Source organism: Mytilus galloprovincialis, chromosome 10 (genome assembly GCF_965363235.1).
Source record: "Mytilus galloprovincialis chromosome 10, xbMytGall1.hap1.1, whole genome shotgun sequence".
Lineage (NCBI taxonomy): Eukaryota > Metazoa > Mollusca > Bivalvia > Mytilida > Mytilidae > Mytilus > Mytilus galloprovincialis.
Genome location: NC_134847.1, coordinates 37,394,718 through 37,414,685, shown reverse-complemented (window position 1 = coordinate 37,414,685; position 19,968 = coordinate 37,394,718). Strand labels below are relative to the sequence as shown.

The 19,968-nt window shown below is 33.9% G+C and overlaps 1 protein-coding gene across 1 annotated transcript in view; it reads left to right on the top strand.

Annotated features, from left to right (window-relative positions):
• LOC143049476 (coadhesin-like) overlaps window positions 1-5,101 on the top strand; it is a 50,090-nt gene extending 44,989 nt beyond the window's left edge. The window contains exon 15 of the mRNA XM_076223093.1: window positions 5,059-5,101. Within this exon, the coding sequence (XP_076079208.1) occupies window positions 5,059-5,063 (5 nt within the window). The 3' untranslated portion in view covers window positions 5,064-5,101. The remainder of the gene's footprint in view (window positions 1-5,058) is intronic.
• Window positions 5,102-19,968: the final 14,867 nt, after the last annotated feature.

Below are 19,968 nucleotides of genomic sequence, written 5' to 3'. Positions count from 1 at the left end.
GTTTATCTGCAAAGGAGTAGGTCCAGTAAGACCCCTTTTTGGCCCCAAAATATAGCAGTTTTACAAAATTGTTAAAATGTAAACTTTTAGTCATTTATTGGATAGTAGAAAGGTTCTGCTACATAAATATGGGCTCTTTTTGACAATACAATGCACATATATTGAGAACTAGCACCATTAATTCATGCTAAATTACTGAAATCTTCACAATTCCAGCATTTTAGTTAAATTTTAGACGGTTTCCGTGTAAAACGAAAGTGGCCGCATTCGTGTTCATCCAAAATATTGAAATGGAAGTTGTATTTGATGATAATACATAACATATCTAAAGATTGAGGATGAACACGGATGCGGCCACTTTCGTTTTTGACAAAAACCATCTGAAAAGTGATATTTTTTTGCATATTTGGTAGATTTCTCATATTTGAGCCTGAATCGGATCGTTTTTAATGACTAAATAAGTTAAAATCTTTCACATAAATTAATTGCATCATATGAAATAGACACTTAAGTGTTTAAAAAGTGGTCAAAATCTTTCGTCAGATGAAACTGAAATTTAAGGCCAAAATCGGTCCTTACCGGACCTACTCCTTTTTTATCATATTTTTTTTACCAAAATTTACCTATTGTATTCCAACTAGATAATGGATTGTGTAATATCGAATAGATCGATTTTATATATTTACTTTCTATCCAACTATCCAAATTAACCATCCCCATGCCCCCCTTTTTGCCGTCTAAACAACAAATTTTCCGGTCTACTTGATACCAAGTCAGGAATATGACAGTTCTTGTCCATTCATTTTTTATGCGTTTTGTTATTTGATTTTGCCATGTGATTATGGACTTTCCGAATTGATTTTCCTCTAAGTTCAGTATTTTTGCGATTTTACTTTTTACCATCCCAAATAAAATCCCATATTTTCTTATTTAAATCTTTTTTGTGTTTTGCAGGTATACCTCTTATTTCTAATTCATAACCACACACTGAACTAAATAAAATTTAACAATAAGGACTTTTCAGAGTATGTCAATTTTCTACTTTTTTCAGATGTGTACACAATTTTCTACTTTTTCCAATATTGATTTCCATATTTTGTCGTTATCAATATTATTACCATGGTGAATACCTAGTGTTTTTATGTTATCTGTTGTCCAGCTTATCTTTTTAAAAGTAGGCCGTCTGCGTTTATTTGCGCCAATATTTATTCCCTGTCTTTTCGTAATTAATTTTTGAACCCGAGGCCTTTTCATATTTGTTTGATATTTCAAAAGATTTTCTAACAGATCTTTCATTTTTATTAAGTAATTGAGTGTCATCTGCAAACATATTCAATTTGGTTTCTATTAGCTCCCCAGTTCCCCCCGGGCAACATAATACCTGCAATGTCTTTTTCTGCCCTTATTGCACAGGCCAGGGGCTCTGCATGTAATATATATAAAAAAGGGGCTACAGGACACCCCTGCCTGGCTGATCTAGTAAATGAAAAATATTTAGAGACGTAGCCATTTGTTTTTATACATGTTTTTGCACGTTTTAATAGCATTTGAATCTAACCACGAAAATTATCCCTAAAATTAAATTCCTTCATAACGAAGTCTAACAATCCCCATTACATCCTATCAAAGGCCTCTTGTTGGTCTAAACAGACAATTATACCCTCTTCATCTTCATTATCAGTATATTCTATGATATCCTGAATCATTTTATTTGCTTCCGTTATATGTCTGCCTTTTACAAACATTTTTTGGTCGGGATGAATAAGCTTTGGAAGGACTATTTTTAATCTTTCTGCTAGTATTTTTGCTATAATTTTATAATCATTATTCAGTAGTGTTAGAGGTCGCCAGTTCCGTATGTTTTCCCGTTCCCCTCCCTTGAATAATAATGTTAAAACTCCTTTAAATTGTCCGACGTTGTTTTTTTATTACATATTTCTTGCAATAACGTACAAAATTCTACTTGTATGGTATTCCAAAATAATATGTAAAATTCTGACATGATCCCGTCCTCACCTGGGGATTTGTTTGTTTTTATAATTTTTAGAACGTTAATTATTTCCTCCGCGTTATTTTCACGGTCAAGTAATTATTTGTCGTCCTCATTTAGTTTGTTTTCGATATGGCTTGTTAAATATTTAGCATTTTCCAAATGCCATCCCTCTGAGCTAAATAAATTTGAGTAAAGTTTAACTTGTTCGTTTAGTATTTCGTCTATTTTGTGTTTATAATGCCAATTTTCTGTTTTAATTCGACTACATAATTTATTTTTACCGTTTTGTTTTTCAAAATTGAAAAAGGAGCTAGAAGATTTTTCACCTTCTTTCGCCCATTTTACACGCGCCCTTATTTTTGACGCCTCTGATTTGTTCTCATAGTAATTATTTTTTTATTAGCGATTCTATTTCTGAAATCTTATTTCAACCTCACCAGAGTTAGAACTATTTAATTTCAGTTTTTCTAATTTCTGCTCAAGGTTAATAATATAACTTTTTTGAGAATATTTGTTTTACTTACTTACATTGTTAACTTTTCTATTTTTGATTATGTGACATCCCACCAATCTATTTTTTCGATTCTATTTTTTTCCATTTTCCAGGTTTCCCACCAAATTTTAAATGCATTCCTTCACTTTTTATTGTATTTATATTTATTATCCATATACCCGGGCCTCTTTTTATTTCATCAAGTTTTAATTTTAAAGACACAAGATCATGATCGCTAAAAGGACAATGCGAGATACCAACACTGTAAACTTTATTTGAAAGACTTTTATCACAAAAGATATAGTCGATTATTCTAGACTTAGAATTTCCTATCTGAAACGTATACCATTTGTCTTTTGGGTACCTATCTCTCCATATATCCGTAAGATCGTATTGTGGCAATAAAAAAAGTAATTCCTTTGTACCAATATGATCACGAGAGTGAGAAGGATTTCTATCGTGTTTTTTGTTAAGAGTACAGTTAAAATCACCTACCAAAATATTGTAGTGATCTACACTATCATCTGTAAAATTACCAAAACAATTATGAAATGATTCAAACAGCCGTTTCCTCTCGACGCCACTATTGTTGGCATAAATATTTAAAATATGGTAAATCGCACTTTCCGTTTTTATGCTACATTTTATTATTCGACCGTTTTGTGAGTTGGTATTATCAAACGCAAATTCGTCGGGACAATTTTTTGTTTGTAAAATAGAGACACCACGAGAATCACTGGTTCCGCAGTTCCAAACACTTTTATTGTCCCCATTTATTTTCCATTCATTTTGCCACTGTATTGTATCATTTACTGTGCAATGTGTTTCTTGTAGACCAATTAAATCATATGTTTTGTTATCTAACCAATTGAAAACTTAATTACGTTTCTTGGTATCACGTAAGCCGTTTACATTAAATGTTATGATTTGGATCGACATTCTTATTTAAAGTACATGATTTGGTTTAAAGGAGTAGTTCCAGAAAGACCCTTTTTTGGCCCCAAAATATAGCAGTTTTACAAAATTGTTAAAATGTAAACTTTTAGTTATTTATCGGATAGTAGAATGGTTCTGCTACATAAATATGTTTTTGACAATACAAGGCACATTTATTGGGTACTAGCACCATTAAATCATGCTAAATTACTGAAATCTTCCAAATTCCAGCATTTTAGTTAAATTTTAGACGGTTTCCCTGTGAAATGAAAGTGGCCGCATTCGTGTTCATCCAAAATATTGAAATGGAAGTTGTATTTGATAATAATACATAACATATATAAAGATTGAGGATGAACACGGATGCGGCCACTTTCGTTTTTGACAAAAATCATCTGAAAAGTGACATTTTTTCGCATATTTGGTAGATTTTTCATATTTGAGCTTGAATCGGATCGTTTTTAATGACTAAATAAGTTAAAATCTTTCACATAAATTAATTGAATCATATGAAGTAGACACTTAAGTGTTTAAAAAGTGGTCAAAATCTTTCGTCAGATGAAACTGAAATTTGAGGTCAAAATCGGTCCTTACCGGACCTACTCCTTTTAACACCGCTATGCCTCGTTGATTGATTTGAATATAACAATACAGATAAATAGATTCAGTTTGAAGTACAATAGATTGAAAAATAATCTATCAATATAATTCAAAAACTGCAATTCAGTAAAATAAAACATATGTACAAATAACATTTTGGATTGATTTGTTTTTATCGTTTTACATAAAAAGTCACATATACAATAGTAATTTAGGTTTGTGTATTATCACTCGTATTCATCTGTAGAACCCTGTTTACTTTGTTTACTCTCTTTCTCTGCAGACATGGCGTCAGCGATATGTCACTAAGTTTGCGCTTGGTGTCACAAGGACGAAATTCACGTAGTTTTACTAGTATTGTTTGAGCCCCTTCAATTGTGATATGAACTCCACTGGAGTCTGTTTTTTCACAAAGTGACTTCACCACGTTACCTTTTTTTACGAATAAGTGTTCTACGTCAATATAGGTCAGCACTTCATCTTTGAGACATAATTTTTCCAAGAATTTATTCACATTTGTAGCTGTTTCATATACTGTGTGAATATGATTACTGTTCCCTTTTCTCGGAATAATACCACACTCACCAATATCCGCGTTTGGAAATGCTTGTGATGACCTTGCCTACATTTGAACCATTGCTTTTCACTCGGTGATTTTCAGATGAAAGCAAGCTTGATAACGTAACCTCACACATTGTGACGTCGCTGATAACTTCTTCTCGTCGATTGTGACGTCGCTGATAATGCCTGCTCTCGTCTCTAAGCTGTGAGACGAGACGTACGGAGCGACTGAGCAGTGTGATCAAGGCGTAGGAAAGGACAAGAAAGTTATGCTTACACGAACGCGAGTATTAAACAACTGCGTGTTGAATTCAGATGTTGATGTACACTCATATTATAAGTTATCCATGTATTCCTATACTCAAACATGAGGGTAGTAAAAGAATTCCAAAAAGTTATAATCCCTTGTATTACTTTTGTGCTCTTTGTTCGTATGCAATGGAACTGAAATTTACTATCATATTATTTATTTTAGCCTAATGTATGAACGTTGTCCTGACTTTTAATGAAAGTAAGTATCACAATATACATCAAATGAATATCAAATTGAAAATTGGGAATATGTAAAAGAGACATTAACCCGACCAAAGAGCAAACAACAGCCGACGAAAACCAATTGGTCTTCAACGCAGCAAGAAAATCCCGTGACAAGAGATGGGCATCAGTTTGCCCCTAAATAACATTGCGTAAAAGTTCAGTGAAAAGGAACTTCATACTAGACTCCAAAACATATAAATGAACTAGAATAAAAAAAAAATACAACACTAACAAAGGTAATAGGCTCTTGTTTTGGGATAGGCGCAAAGATGTGGGGGGTTAAAAATGTTTGGTCTTATTTGCCTAAAGCCAAGATAGAATAAAGAAACACATAGCAGTACACACAGTAACACCCAGTTCTAAAGAAGTCCGAGTCCGATGTCCGAACAGGCAACCAAAGAAACTAAGTGAGATGGCAATGATACATAAATTAACAAAGGACTACTAGCATTATTGACCTGCCAGCCCGAGACCTCAATTTAACTGATTGAAAGATTATGTCTTCGTCACATAAAAAGTACAATCCCTACCGTTAGGGGTTTAGTATCATACAATCATAAAATATATGATAACATAACTTGTATCATGCCAACAACTGGTTTGAGAATCAATGTGTTTATTTCAGATGCAAAGGCTCTTTAATCATATTTATTTATAGTGGATTATGAAACAAGTTTTGCAACTTATATTTATCCCTTTCCACTTTGCGAGTGCGAGTGCTGCCATTAGCCTGCTCTCTTTCGAAATCTACAAGGTATCTTTAACGTGCAAGAGATATGACTCTCTCTTAACACGGGTCAGCCATTTATCGTCCCCTTCCGACGGACTATCATCGTTACCTTAAGACCATATTCGCAAATGGTGTCAAGGGAGAACCGAAAACTCAGTCCCTGAAATTTTCTTCCCCAAACGGGAATCGAACGAGGAACCTTTGTGTTAGCAGTCCGATGCACTTACCACTACACCACGGCTCTATGAGTGAATCAATATTAATATTAAAATATGTCATCTTTAATGACCTGACAACAGTCTAATCTAGTTTGAGTCGATAGTTGCTCGGTAATAGCAGCAAAAATTGCTCTTGCCCTTATGCACTGTTTAGAAAACTTCGGCATTTAAATAAAAAAAACTCTGTATAAAGATACTAGGGGTACATTCAAATATGATAAGAGATTGACAAGGTCATAGCTAAGAAAGAAAAACAAAAGACCGACAAGTCAATAAAACATTTCATAAAAAAATACAGACTGCGTAAATCGTACCTAATCAAAAATGTGTGAAGATGTTATGTATGCCGGAAGGGTAAGCAGATCAAATTTCACTAGAAGAAACCGTCTTGTTGCTTTTGGTGAGTACTAGCTCCGTGAAAAAATCATTTTGTGATATCTAACTCGAGCTATAAAGAACGGTATTGGTGCAAGGAAAAATAAAACATAGCATGTGCTATGGCAATGGTTATATTTGTATAATGTAAACTTGTAAACTTTTCTGGCAGGATGCATTTTACATTGTGAACTGAAAACACAATTTGAAACAATGTAAATGTCTATTAAATTCTAGATTAAAAGTAAATCAGTGACAAAATCGCTTAATACATGTTTTAGTTGGCTTGCAATTGTTATGAGCTTTTCTTTAACTCAATCACTATGAAAATTTAAGTGTCACACACTTTCCTGTTTATATGTTTAATACCACGATTGATTTTCCCCTATGAGTCAGTGTAAAATTTGCTCTTTTTAAAAAAAAATATGCAGAATGTATCTTTGTTTCAAATAAAGTTTGATCCTGTCCAGTACTATAGAAAAAATTTCACATAACATTTCATTGCATATAAGAAAATAACCATCAGTGGAAGTTAACAAATCAAATTTCTCTCCTTATTTCATCTGTGTACAAGGTTTAGCCACCATGTTACCTCAAGATTACAAAATTTTCTATAGAAATCCCAAATAAAAAATAATGGTGTTTTGAAATACCCAAGACATATGTTTATGACACAGAAATGTTTTACTGCAATAAAATGTAGGATTAATTACCTACAACTGTCAAATTCAAGGGAATATTTTGTTCGACCTACTTTCGTATACAACTGGATGTGACATACCATGATTTGGTGGTATTACACCATTATATTAGGTGTAATACCACCATTGATTTTCCCCTATTAGTCTTTGTTAAATTTGCACTTTTCAAAAAAATGTACAGAATTTATCTTTGTTTCAAATGAAGAAATACTTGGCATGTATAAAGTTTTATCCTGTCCAGTACTATAGAAAAATTTTCACATAACATTTCATTGCATATAAGAAAATAACGAGCATTGGAAGTTAACCAATCATATTTCTCCCCTTTTTTCATCTGTGTACAAGGTTTAGTCACCATGTTACCTCAAGATTACAAAATTTTCTATAGAAATCCCAAATAAAAAATAATGGTGTTTTGAAATACCCAAGACATATGTTTATGACACAGAAATGTTTTTACTGCAATAAAATGTAGGATTAATTACCAACAACTGTCAAAGTCAAGGAATATTTTTTTCGACCTACTTTCGTATACAACCGGATGTGACATACCATGATTTGGTGGTATTACACCATTATATTAGGTGTAATACCACCATTGATTTTCCCCTATTAGTCTTTGTTAAATTTGCACTTTTCAAAAAAATGTGCAGAATTTATCTTTGTTTCAAATGAAGAAATACTTGGCATGTGTAAAGTTTTATCCTGTCCAGTACTATAGAAAAATTTTCACATAACATTTCATTGCATATAAGAAAATAACGAGCATTTGAAGTTAACCAATCAAATTTCTCCCCTTATTTCATCTGTGTACAAGGTTTAGTCACCATGTTACCTCAAGATTACAAAATTTTCTATAGAAATCCCAAATAAAAAATAATGGTGTTTTGAAATACCCAAGACATATGTTTATGACACAGAAATGTTTTTACTGCAATAAAATGTAGGATTAATTACCAACAACTGTCAAATTCAAGGAATATTTTTTCGACCTACTTTCGTATACAACCGGATGTGACATACCATGATTTGGTGGTATTACACCATTATATTAGGTGTAATACCACCATTGATTTTCCCCTATTAGTCTACTTTTCAAAAAAATGTGCAGAATTTATCTTTGTTTCAAATGAAGAAATACTTGGCATGTATAAAGTTTTATCCTGTCCAGTACTATAGAAAAATTTTCACATAACATTTCATTGCATATAAGAAAATAACGAGCATTGGAAGTTAACCAATCAAATTTCTCCCCTTATTTCATCTGTGTACAAGGTTTAGTCACCATGTTACCTCAAGATTACAAAATTTTCTATAGAAATCCCAAATAAAAAATAATGGTGTTTTGAAATAAACAAGACATATGTTTATGACACAGAAATGTTTTTACTGCAATAAAATGTAGGATTAATTACCAACAACTGTCAAATTCAAGGAATATTTTTTTCGACCTACTTTCGTATACAACCGGATGTGACATACCATGATTTGGTGGTATTACACCATTATATTAGGTGTAATACCTGTGTGGAATAAACTAAATAAGTCGTATATGTACTTTGCGTTGTGTTTACTTTGCGTATAATATTTACAATGGCGAAGCCCATACAAGGTGAAAGAAACGTCACAAACATGTGAACGTAAATACGGGAAACGTAACGTTATAACTTCGAACTATTCTCAACATACTGGGGCCCGCAAAGTGTATTTATGTACAAAACAATAGAATGTTACTTTAAATGTTCATCAATAAAGAAAAGAAATTTAATTTTACACTTGCAGGAATTACTGTCTCTTCAAAACACAAAAATAGGAATCTGAATTAAACTTTAACGAGTCCATGATTTTATTCTTTCCTTTGCACGAATTGATGCCTTCCGCAAGGGCAATGTTCTTGTCTGTATTTTTTCGGTGTTTGGTTCTTCCACATATTCATCAGATGGTGTTACTTCGTTTATTTCTTCTTGACGGGGTGATGCGGGATATAATGTACAATACCTTTACTAATGTCGGGATCCTTAACCTTCTCAATAAATCCTCGGCGTTTTTGATCCTTGATTATCTGTCCATATACCTTAAGCATTTCGGGATCTTGACTTGATTTTCGAATGACGTTTTCAGTTCTTGATTTCGTAACGAAGAAGTTTGTAGGCAAGGGTTCGTGATCTGGTTTCAATGGCAACTTTACTATGTACTTGTTTTCTCGGAATTCAATTGCTGACTTTTGATTTGTTTCCATATAGTCTACCTTTTCAACATCTGTCGTATTGCTATCTACTCCTAACGACTCTAATTCCCAAAATCTTTCTAAATTCAACTCCTCTGGTTTGTGCGATGTCAATATGTTGTACATACCCACATTACTCTGTTGACGATAAGACGTCGGAATTGGACCAGACAACAAATAACCAAGTTTTGACTTTACGGCGGTTGGACCATTGCCTCTTAATATTGTATCCTCTACGAAATCCCAACAGAAATCAGCTCCAATGAGCAAGGAGATTTCAAAAGAAGAGTTGTCTTCTGTAAACGGATGAGCTAAATGTAATCCTTTCAGGTACTTGAATTCTCGTATACCATTACCGATGTAATTGCTTAACGGGCTGGCGATGTTCGGTACTACTAGAACCTCAACTGGAATTTTCGTTCTATTTATCGACTCTACGTATACGCGTGCTCTTGACAAATGACGGACTTTGCTGTCGGTACTTTCAAATGACGATAAATGTATGGTTTCTGTTCCTAGTATTTCTAAATCTATTTTCGACGCTAACTCCTCGGTAACAAAAGAGCGCTGTGCTCCTTCATCAAACAAAATGTGCGTATCAACATATCGATTTCCCCCAACTGGTGCAACGGCAGTTTTTAGAAGCACGTTCGAACGGGATTTTTCTTCAGACGAATGAAAACTTGCGGCGATCAATGTATTTTCGCTATCATCAACGACGGCATTTACTGACGTTTGCTTATCATTAGTACATGTATTTCAATGGCAGAGACTTGTGTGGTGCTTTTTATGGCACTGGCGGCAGCAAAATTTCGATTTACAATCTACGGAACGGTGTGATCCTAAGCAGTTAAAACATAACTTCTTTTCTTTGACGATTGATAGGCGTGTGTCGTTATCTGTAACAATAGGCCATTTTGCAGGGTCATGTAAATTCTGGCAGAATATGCAAGGTTTTTGTCGAATATTTTGTGTTTGTCTCTCACGATTATCGAATGTAACTTCTTTACTTGGTGTACCTTTTCTATTAGCGCTTGTCAAAAACGATGCGGTCATTGCAGTAGGCTGCATTGAATCCATAAATGACGACGAGCGTTGTCCAGCTTCAATTATAGTGATCTCTTTCAAAATTCTACGTCTCAAATCAATCAATTCCCAATTATCGGAACCGTTTTCACGAGCTAAGTGTTGTCGTATTTCTGACGGAAGCTTGTTCAATATTATCGGAATAAGTAATGCACCATACGATTCTCCGGAGCGGCCTAACGATTCAAGACCTCTTATGTATGCCTCTAACTTGTCGTAATAAACACGTAGACTGAGTAGGTTGTTTTGTGGTGGTCTAAGTTCTAGCAAAGCTTGCATATAAGCATTTGTAATCTTATGCGATTGTCCGAAACGCTCCTTTAAAAGTTTAATAGCTTCCATGTAATTTGAGTTTGTGAGCGGTAACCTGTCAATAGTTCTTGCAGCATCATTAACAAGCTGGGATTTTAAATAACTAAATTTCTGTACGTCTGTGAGTGTTACATTGTAATGGACGGAAGATTCAAAAGAGTCCCAAAATGTTTGCCAAGTCAGAATTTCTCCGTTAAACATGGGTAGTGTAAGTTTCGGCAAATGGTGATTTTGGTTGCTAGGTTGCTGAACGGGATACATTTGTGTTGTGTACGGAACAGAACTGTGTTGATAAATGTTTTCAAAAGTGTGAGAAGGTAATGCGTGAGCATGCGGTGGGATATCATTATCAGTACATAATTTGTTTGCGAATGTTTTCCGTAAATGTCGTATTTTGGTGTTCAAAAAGAATTTGTACTCATCTGCATTAAGAATTTCTTCCTCGATGTCCTCCTCCTTTAAAGAATTCATAATATCTTCGTCCAATGCACTAATAATTTTCTGTTTTTGAATTAATGTTTCTAAAAGTTCAGCACTTTCTTCATTGTCCAAGTTTGAATCATCTTCCGTTTTCCATAAAAGTCTCTTTACTGCACTTTTGTGACCAGCTCTGACTGCTTTTAGCTTGCTGTCCATCTTTTCCAATGGTCACGGCACCATAAATGTGTGGAATAAACTAAATAAGTCGTATATGTACTTTGCGTTGTGTTTACTTTGCGTATAATATTTACAATGGCGAAGCCCATACAAGGTGACAGAAACGTCACAAACATGTGAACGTAAATACGGGAAACGTAACGTTATAACTTCGAACTATTCTCAACAATACCACCATTGATTTTCCCCTATTAGTCTTTGTTAAATTTGCACTTTTCAAAAATATGTGCAGAATTTATCTTTGTTTCAAATGAAGAAATACTTGGCATGTATAAAGTTTTATCCTGTCCAGTACTATAGAAAAATTTTCACATAACATTTCATTGCATATAAGAAAATAACGAGCATTGGAAGTTAACCAATCAAATTTCTCCCCTTATTTCATCTGTGTACAAGGTTTAGTCACCATGTTACCTCAAGATTACAAAATTTTCTATAGAAATCCCAAATAAAAAATAATGGTGTTTTGAAATACCCAAGACATATATTTATGACACAGAAATGTTTTTACTGCAATAAAATGTAGGATTAATTACCTACAACTGTCAAATTCAAGGGAATATTTTTTTCGACCTACTTTCGTATACAACCGGATGTGAAGTACCATGATTTGGTGGTATTACACCTATAACGTGTTCTTATAATAATAAAAACTTTGAAATTTCAATTATCACTGTGCAAATGCAAATCTGGCACAGTTAAACGAATACAAATTTACTAATCATTTCATAAGCTGTCATTTTGATCTTTTGTAGATTGTTATAAACAGTAGATATTGGATTTATGAGCAGCCAGAGTGCAAAGTTACATAAAAGTATTGTGTTAAAAATAAAATTTTGTTTCACTTGTTCATACACACTATATGTGTGCTGTGTTCTTTATATAGCACAACAGGAATACGCGTTTTCCTTTTTATCAATGAATATTTTACGTTCGTTGGAGATCATAATGTCTATTTTGAGAACGGACCAGGAGTACGCCGATTTCTAAGCCAAAGTTACTATCTTTTTTTGCAGTGATGTCTAAACACACGAGTACATGAGTGTAAACATTCCTTGCTTTAGATTCAGGAAAATATTTCCCGTGATAGTCGCTCAAATGTTAAAATTGAGAAAGGAAATAGGGCAAGTGTCAACGCGACTACAACCCGACCATACAGCAGACAACAGTCGAAGGACACCAATGGGTCTTCAATGTAGCGAGAAACTCCCGCACCTGGAGGCGTCCTTCAGCTGGCCCCTTAACAAATATGTATACTAGTTATACTATTAGCCGACTTTGTATATGTTCCGGACCATATAGTATTTGGACCATACGCCATACCATATGGTCGGGGTAGTTAACACTTTGTTACACGATTACTCTTAGTCTTTAAAACTCTTCACATGGTATGACCGTTTTAGTTGTCACGTCATTAAAAAGACGCTACCATATATATAGGTCATTTATTATAATATTCTAATAAAAAGATTAACTAAATAAAAATAAGCATTTTACATAGTAAATTTTATTCACTTATCAAAATTATGGTAAATACCGATGGTAATTACCGATTTGTTATTACGAGTGAATGGCAATACGTCGACTTGGGGAGATAAGTTCCAAAATTTTCGATAACAGTGAACTGTCTCATTGGCAGTCCTACCACATCTTCTTTTTTATATGTTACACAAGGAGTCACCGTCATACAGCAATCATGTTACGATATTTGAGATCCAGAGCTTCTTAAAAACACCGTAGACACATTGTAATGGAGAAAGACCTCGGTATCAATGCACGTGCTAAGAAGGCTAACGGTTCACTCGCAAACAAGAGGTTTAACTGAAAAGGATTATGCACAACAAAGCGTATTAGTGTAAATGCAAAACAAAAATATGGTACCATGTGGAAGTTAATGTCATCGTTAGCCTACATACAGGAATGAAATTGCAATGAAAACTAACTATGGCATCAATATAAAGTTTTTATTTAGCCTTTGAATTATAAAATTATTACAATTTCATGTTCAAATTTCAAAGTTCATCTTTTTTTTCAATGGTTTAAATTCTAAAGCAGATTGTCAACATTATAATACCTAAAACCCACAAAATAGAATATTAAAGACTTGGCAACACGAATCCAACTACAGATACATGAGTTGATCGCAGGTGCTCCGGAAGGCTGATCTGATCCTGCTCTGCATATTGCTACCGTTATATTGTTCATGTTAGTACAACCAAATAATTCTTAATCGGTAGGTCACGATGAACATGATAAAAAGAATATACATAACAACAGCTTCTTTATATCAAATCCAATATACATATATTTTAGGGAATTTTATTTCACAACAACAAGGAGACTCCCAGTCTATACTGCTCATTGTCTTAAAGAGGTGAGTGAGGAGTCAACTGAACACAGCAAGGAAGAAGCAGATATATTTTGGTATGTTAAAATGCATTTGAGACGAAGTCATGAAACAATTGTACTTCAGTTAATGGCGTCCTTGCAATAAATCCGTTGAGTGCCTATTGATTGATAGTTTAGTCTTAGCGACACGAAATTTATAAGTTTGAATTGGCATTGAACTACCTTTCTGAACTTCGAGTTATCTGTACTTTGTGTCTCTTTTTTAGTCTATTTTTGCGCTTTTGTATACCGAGAGAGACAATCTCTTCTTAACTGATTGTTACAGAAAGTAAAATTGAGAATGGAAATGGGGAATGTGTCAAAGAGACAACAACCCGACCATAGAAAAAAACAACAGCAGAAGGTCACCAACAGGTCTTCAATGTAGCGAGAAATTCCCGCACCCGGAGGCGTCCTTCAACTGGCCCCTAAACAAAAATATACTAGTTCAGTGATAATGAACGCCATACTAATTTCCAAATTGTACACAAGAAACTAAAATTAAAATAATACAAGACTAACAAAGGCCAGAGGCTCCTGACTTGGGACAGGCGCAAATATGCGGCGGGGTTAAACATGTTTGTGAGATCTCAACCCCCTCCCCCTATGCCTCTAGCCAATGTAGAAAAGTAAACGCATAACAATACGCACATTAAAATTCAGTTCAAGAGAAGTCAGAGTCTGATGTCAGAAGATGTAACCAAAGAAAATAAACAAAATGACAATAATACATAAATAACAACAGACTACTAGCAGTTAACTGACATGCCAGCTCCAGAGTATATACCGGTATTATACTGTTATACCTCTATCTAAACTTTAATGAGAGCCGGGCGTTCACAAACTTTTTTAACCTCGCCACATTCAATATGTGCCTTTTTTTTAAGTAATTTGATTTATGTTCAATAGTTGCCTCATTGAAAATCATAGAACTAATTTTTATTTTTGCACCCTAATTTTTTCTTCCAGGAACTATAAACCATTTGACTTACCAAGAACAACAACTGCTAAAAGGAAACGTGCTACAATTAGTTCATATGACAACTGTCCTCACGGAGCGCAAGGAATACGTCGATATCACAGAAAAGATGCACAAAAGAGCCTGTCTGAATGTAGATTGAAAAATGCGTCATTTATAATACACATGATTAAAGGATGAAAAAGACTGCTGAAATTTTGAAATCAATTTATAGTTAGTCAAATTATTATTCAATAAGTGCTATTACATTTACTTATATGTCTGCTATTGCTTCTCAACCACGCGTACCTCTTGCCACATTTACATATCAGTTCCTGTTGTCCGTGTTTGGTCTTATAGTGTTCGTCATAGGCTCTTTTGGATCCAAATAAAGATGGGCATTTGTCACATGCGGTTTTATCCACACTTTTACAGTCGCTTATGCTACTTAAATAGGATGCTCTATAGGAAAATGTTTTAGAACATTTTTCGCATTTAAAAAGTTTATAGTTTAAATGCTTACTATTTCTGTTCCATCATGGTCGGCTTTATTAAAGAAATTTACATTGCAAATTTCACACCTAAAGAATTTAGAGGATCCATTATGAACCTTCATATGTCGTCTTAATCCAAACCTCGATGTGAAATGTTTCCCACAGATATCACATATTAATGGGTTGACATGTCCTTGCTTGTGGTCATCAAGGCTCCATTTTTCTGTAAATTTTGAGGGGCAAATTGAACAAGAATAATGGTGTTCATGTTTTCTCAGATGTCGTTTTTTATTTTTGTTATTTATGTTGGACTTACAAACGCCACATGAACTAGTAAGAACTTCTTGAGACGTACTCTTTTCGTCGATATCATTATTATTACAATCGCTGTTTCCTTCTTTGTCTTCTTGATTATATGTCAACTCTGGTGCGACACATTCAGCAACAAGGGTACTATCATTGTCTTCCTCGAAGGATCCATCTAGGGGAATGCAGGTCTCAACATTGAAACTTGTTGAAGCATCTGAAATTGAAATAAAAAATATATTAGTACTCTATATGACAAAACCTAAACATGTTAGTATGCCAAACTTTTAAAATCAATGAACCATGTCTGAGTGGGTGGGCAAGATTATCGCCATGGAAATGAGATATATTCTTATACAGCTGTTCACCAAAGGACATTAACTTATCATACTTGGTTTGCCTTAAACTGGTCTATAAATCACAAACTTTACCACGTCCACTCTGTTTAGTTAGATGAATTTATATTTGTATATATCTACTGCGATGAGCCTTTTGAACTGTTTCTATAGTGCGTTTTATGTTGATTATGTGGCGCCTACTAACATGTTAAACACCGCTACATTCTGTATGTGCTTGATTGATTAATATTTTGACTAGTAAAAAATATATGCAAATTCAATTTTCAATAGCTATAAAACCAAATAAAAAGTACCATTTTCTTCGACATATGCTTGCACCAAGACAGGAATAAAACAGGTATTTTCAAGTCGTTCATTTGATTGTTATAATCGAGCGTTTTGTTTTGAATTTCAGTCCGCATTATTTTCGGTGAATTTTGTTGCGTCAAGTATTTCATAATTTGTTACAAAAGAACTTTAACATGCATCATCATCATAGAACAACCATTTATATGTAGAGCGAAAAGAAATCAACAATATATACAATTTGTCACGTTTGCTTGCCCATACACTTTTGTAAACAATGATATCGTTCTTCCTGAAATTACGCTATTTTAAAAAGGTTTTGTCATGTTATCATAAAACATTAAAAAAAGACTTGTGAAGAAATTTGTCTTACCTTCAGTATCTTCTTTCTCCATGAAAACATGCACGCACACACACGTTTGTGTAAGAAGCTATAAGCATAAGGGAGCTACCATTTGATTTTTATGGGGGGGGGGGGGGGCTAGGATGAAATTTGAAAAAAATAGACAGGACAGGAATTTTGAATAAAAAAAAGGCAGGATGAGACACTTGCAAAAAAAAAATGTCAGGGTGACAATTTAGGTAAAACAAAGTCAGGATAAACTAAAAAAAAAAAAAAAAGGCAGGACCGAATAGAGTGAAAAATAAAAATGCAGGACAGAGATTACAACTAAAAAAAAAAAATGCAGGACAAAATTTGTCATCCTAGCCCCCCACCCTCCCCCCCCCCCACCCCAGCCCCACCCCCAATAAAAATCAAATGGTAGCTCCCTAAGAACTCTCAATAAGTGCTTGTATGGAGGCTCCGCATAACAATTATAATATTTGTGGCTTTCAAATATATCATTTGTTAAGGCTGATAAAATAAAATAAATTAATGAAAAGATTTTAAGATTATCAAATAGAAACAAAACAAGCCTTTTTAGTTGGTCGCAGATGCTAGGAAAATTCTTAAGGGTAAAATAAACAAAATATTTTCACAATCATCTGCATTAGATTATTTTCTTTCAGACTGTTTAAATTTCAAACAGTAAACATACATGATGTTATATTTGTTATTCTGATAGGATTTTGTCTAATGCTTAGTCGGTTTCTGTGTGTGTTACATGTAAATGTTGTGTCGTTGTTCTCCTATATTTAATGCGTTTCCCTCAGTTTTAGTTTGTTACCCCGATTTTGTTTTTTGTCCATGGATTTATGAATTTTGAAAAGCGGTATACTACTGTTGCCTTTATTTGTCTTGTTGATTGGTGTATCATTGGCAGTCATACCACATTTTCCTTTTTATGCAAGGGATATGATAAATTGCACATTATTATATAGTAATATTCTCCCGTATATGCATATTTATTTATTTCATAAAAAAATGAACGAAACAGACTTAATTCTAGTCTTCTCAAACAAGTATTCCCCCAAATATATGCTATGGGTATTTTCTATATATTAGACAAATGTTCTGCCTCAATGATGTTGAATATTTGCCACTTTTTCTTCTAACATAAAGAGCACAGAACCAGGACATATGAGCACAGAACCAGGACATTTTTTAACAATCACCAGCACATCGACAGGACATAATTGTTTTGAATATTTCCAAGACTTTTGCATACAAAAAACGTTGTATTATACCTAACGAGGTACATTTTTCAGTGTTGGAGAAAAATTACACAATAGATCGGTCGTTTTACTGTCGTTCCGATGCAATGTTAACAAACCCACCAGAACAGAATCAGGACCCACCAGCACCCGTCTGTACCGAATCACCAGCACAGAACGTTCTCTCGCAGGACAACCATACCCACCGTGTATTTGGTCTTTTTAACTTTTTTTGATTCGAGCGTCACTGATGAGTCTTTTGTAGACGAAACGCGCGTCATTCGTATATACAAAATTAAGTCCTGGTATCTATGATGAGTGTATATACATGTATAATCCCTTCACATCCTTTATGTTACTTTCCAGATCCACGGACATACATAATCTTGTTGTTGTCGTCTGTGAAGAAATATCATTAAAAAGCTGTGCACACTGAATAACCCGCGTTCGTAGCACCACATTTGTGAGGTTATTTCGAATGGACAGAAAAATGATTACAGTTTTTCCTTATGATATATATTTAATTTTAAATTCTATTCTAAGGAGTAAATCATGAAAAAAGTTGATGACGTCGTCACTGTCGCATTTAAGGGTTCTAAAATCTGTGGGGAAAATTGTCTAACTATTGTGTTAGAACCTTTAGCATTGGTGGCAATGTCTGTAATATTAAACAAGAAAATGATTCCTTATATACGTTTTTTTTTCTAAATTAAGAAAAGATTAGCTCTAGGAGTTATCTCGCATTGTGCATGGCCCAATCAAACATCTATATCATTAACAAACTTATTCGTTTCGATACTGTTTTCAGTCTTTCAATGATGGATTTTCTTACCTAATGGTGTGTTTGCATTTGAAATGAACACATTTATTTCTCAAACCAGTTGTTGGCATGATACGAGTTATGTTCTTCTCATTTATCCTATGATGGGATAATAATAAACCCCTGACAGACGGGATTGTGCTTGATTTTAATATGAAAACATAATCTTTCAACCTGTTTTATCTAATTGAGGTCTTGAGCTGGCATGTCAGTAACTACTAACAATCCTGTGTTAATTTATGTTGATCATTGTCATTTTGATAAGTTTCTTCTGCTATCTATTCTAAAATCGGACTCGGACTTCTTTTAAACTGAGTTTTACTGTGCGTTTTGCTGTGTGTTTGTTAATTCTATATTTGCATGAGGTATTAGAAGAGAGTTGAGATATTACAAAAAAAATGTTTAACCCAGACGTATCTGTCCGGCAAGTCAGGAATCTCTGGCTTTTGTTAGTATTGTGATTGTAAGTTTTTTTACATAATTTTAATTCATTTATATATTTCGGAGTTTAGTGTGACGTCCATTTTCACTGAACCAGTATACATTTTTGGTTAAGGGGCTAACTAAAGCCGCGGGAATGCTTAAACATTTGCCGTTAATGATCTGAATACAGTTATCATTTTGTTTCACAGAATCCTGGCAGTTACTGAAAAAGTAAAATCATAAAAATACTGAACTTCGAGGGAAATTTAAAAAGGAAAGTCTCTAATCAAATGGCTTAATCAAAAGGCAGTGGCTATTTTGCAAGCCGGACAAATAGCATTTTTACGGTATTTTGCTATTTGTTCAGCCAAAAAAAATGGTGAAGATATAACATCGTTATTTAAGGAGATAAATAAACGCTTTTAAAGTAGTTATGAGAAATATTGCCTAAAATCGTACATTAACATCTATGCAGCAAATACACTTTTGAATTAGTTACTTGTAATCTTGGCAACAAATTGTGCAAATTATTTCCACTCATTCACTAAAACAAATCGAAATGCAACTGAATATACTACAAATTATTTATTTCATTCAGATCTTCTTTTTTTTTTTATTCTGAAGGAGTTATTTTCATAATTTTAGCTCATCTATTTTATCTAATTGAGGTCTGGAGCTGGCATGTCAGTAACTACTAGCAATCCTGTGATAATTTGTGTTGATCATTGTCATTTTGATAAGTTTCTTCTGCTATATATCTGTTCTAAAATCAGACTCGGTCTTCTATTAAACTGAGTTTTACTGTGCGTATTGCTGTGTGTTTTGGTAATTCTACATTTGCATGAGGTATTAGAAGGATTGAGATATTACAAAACATGTTTAACCCCGCTGTGTCCGGAAAGTCAGGAATCTC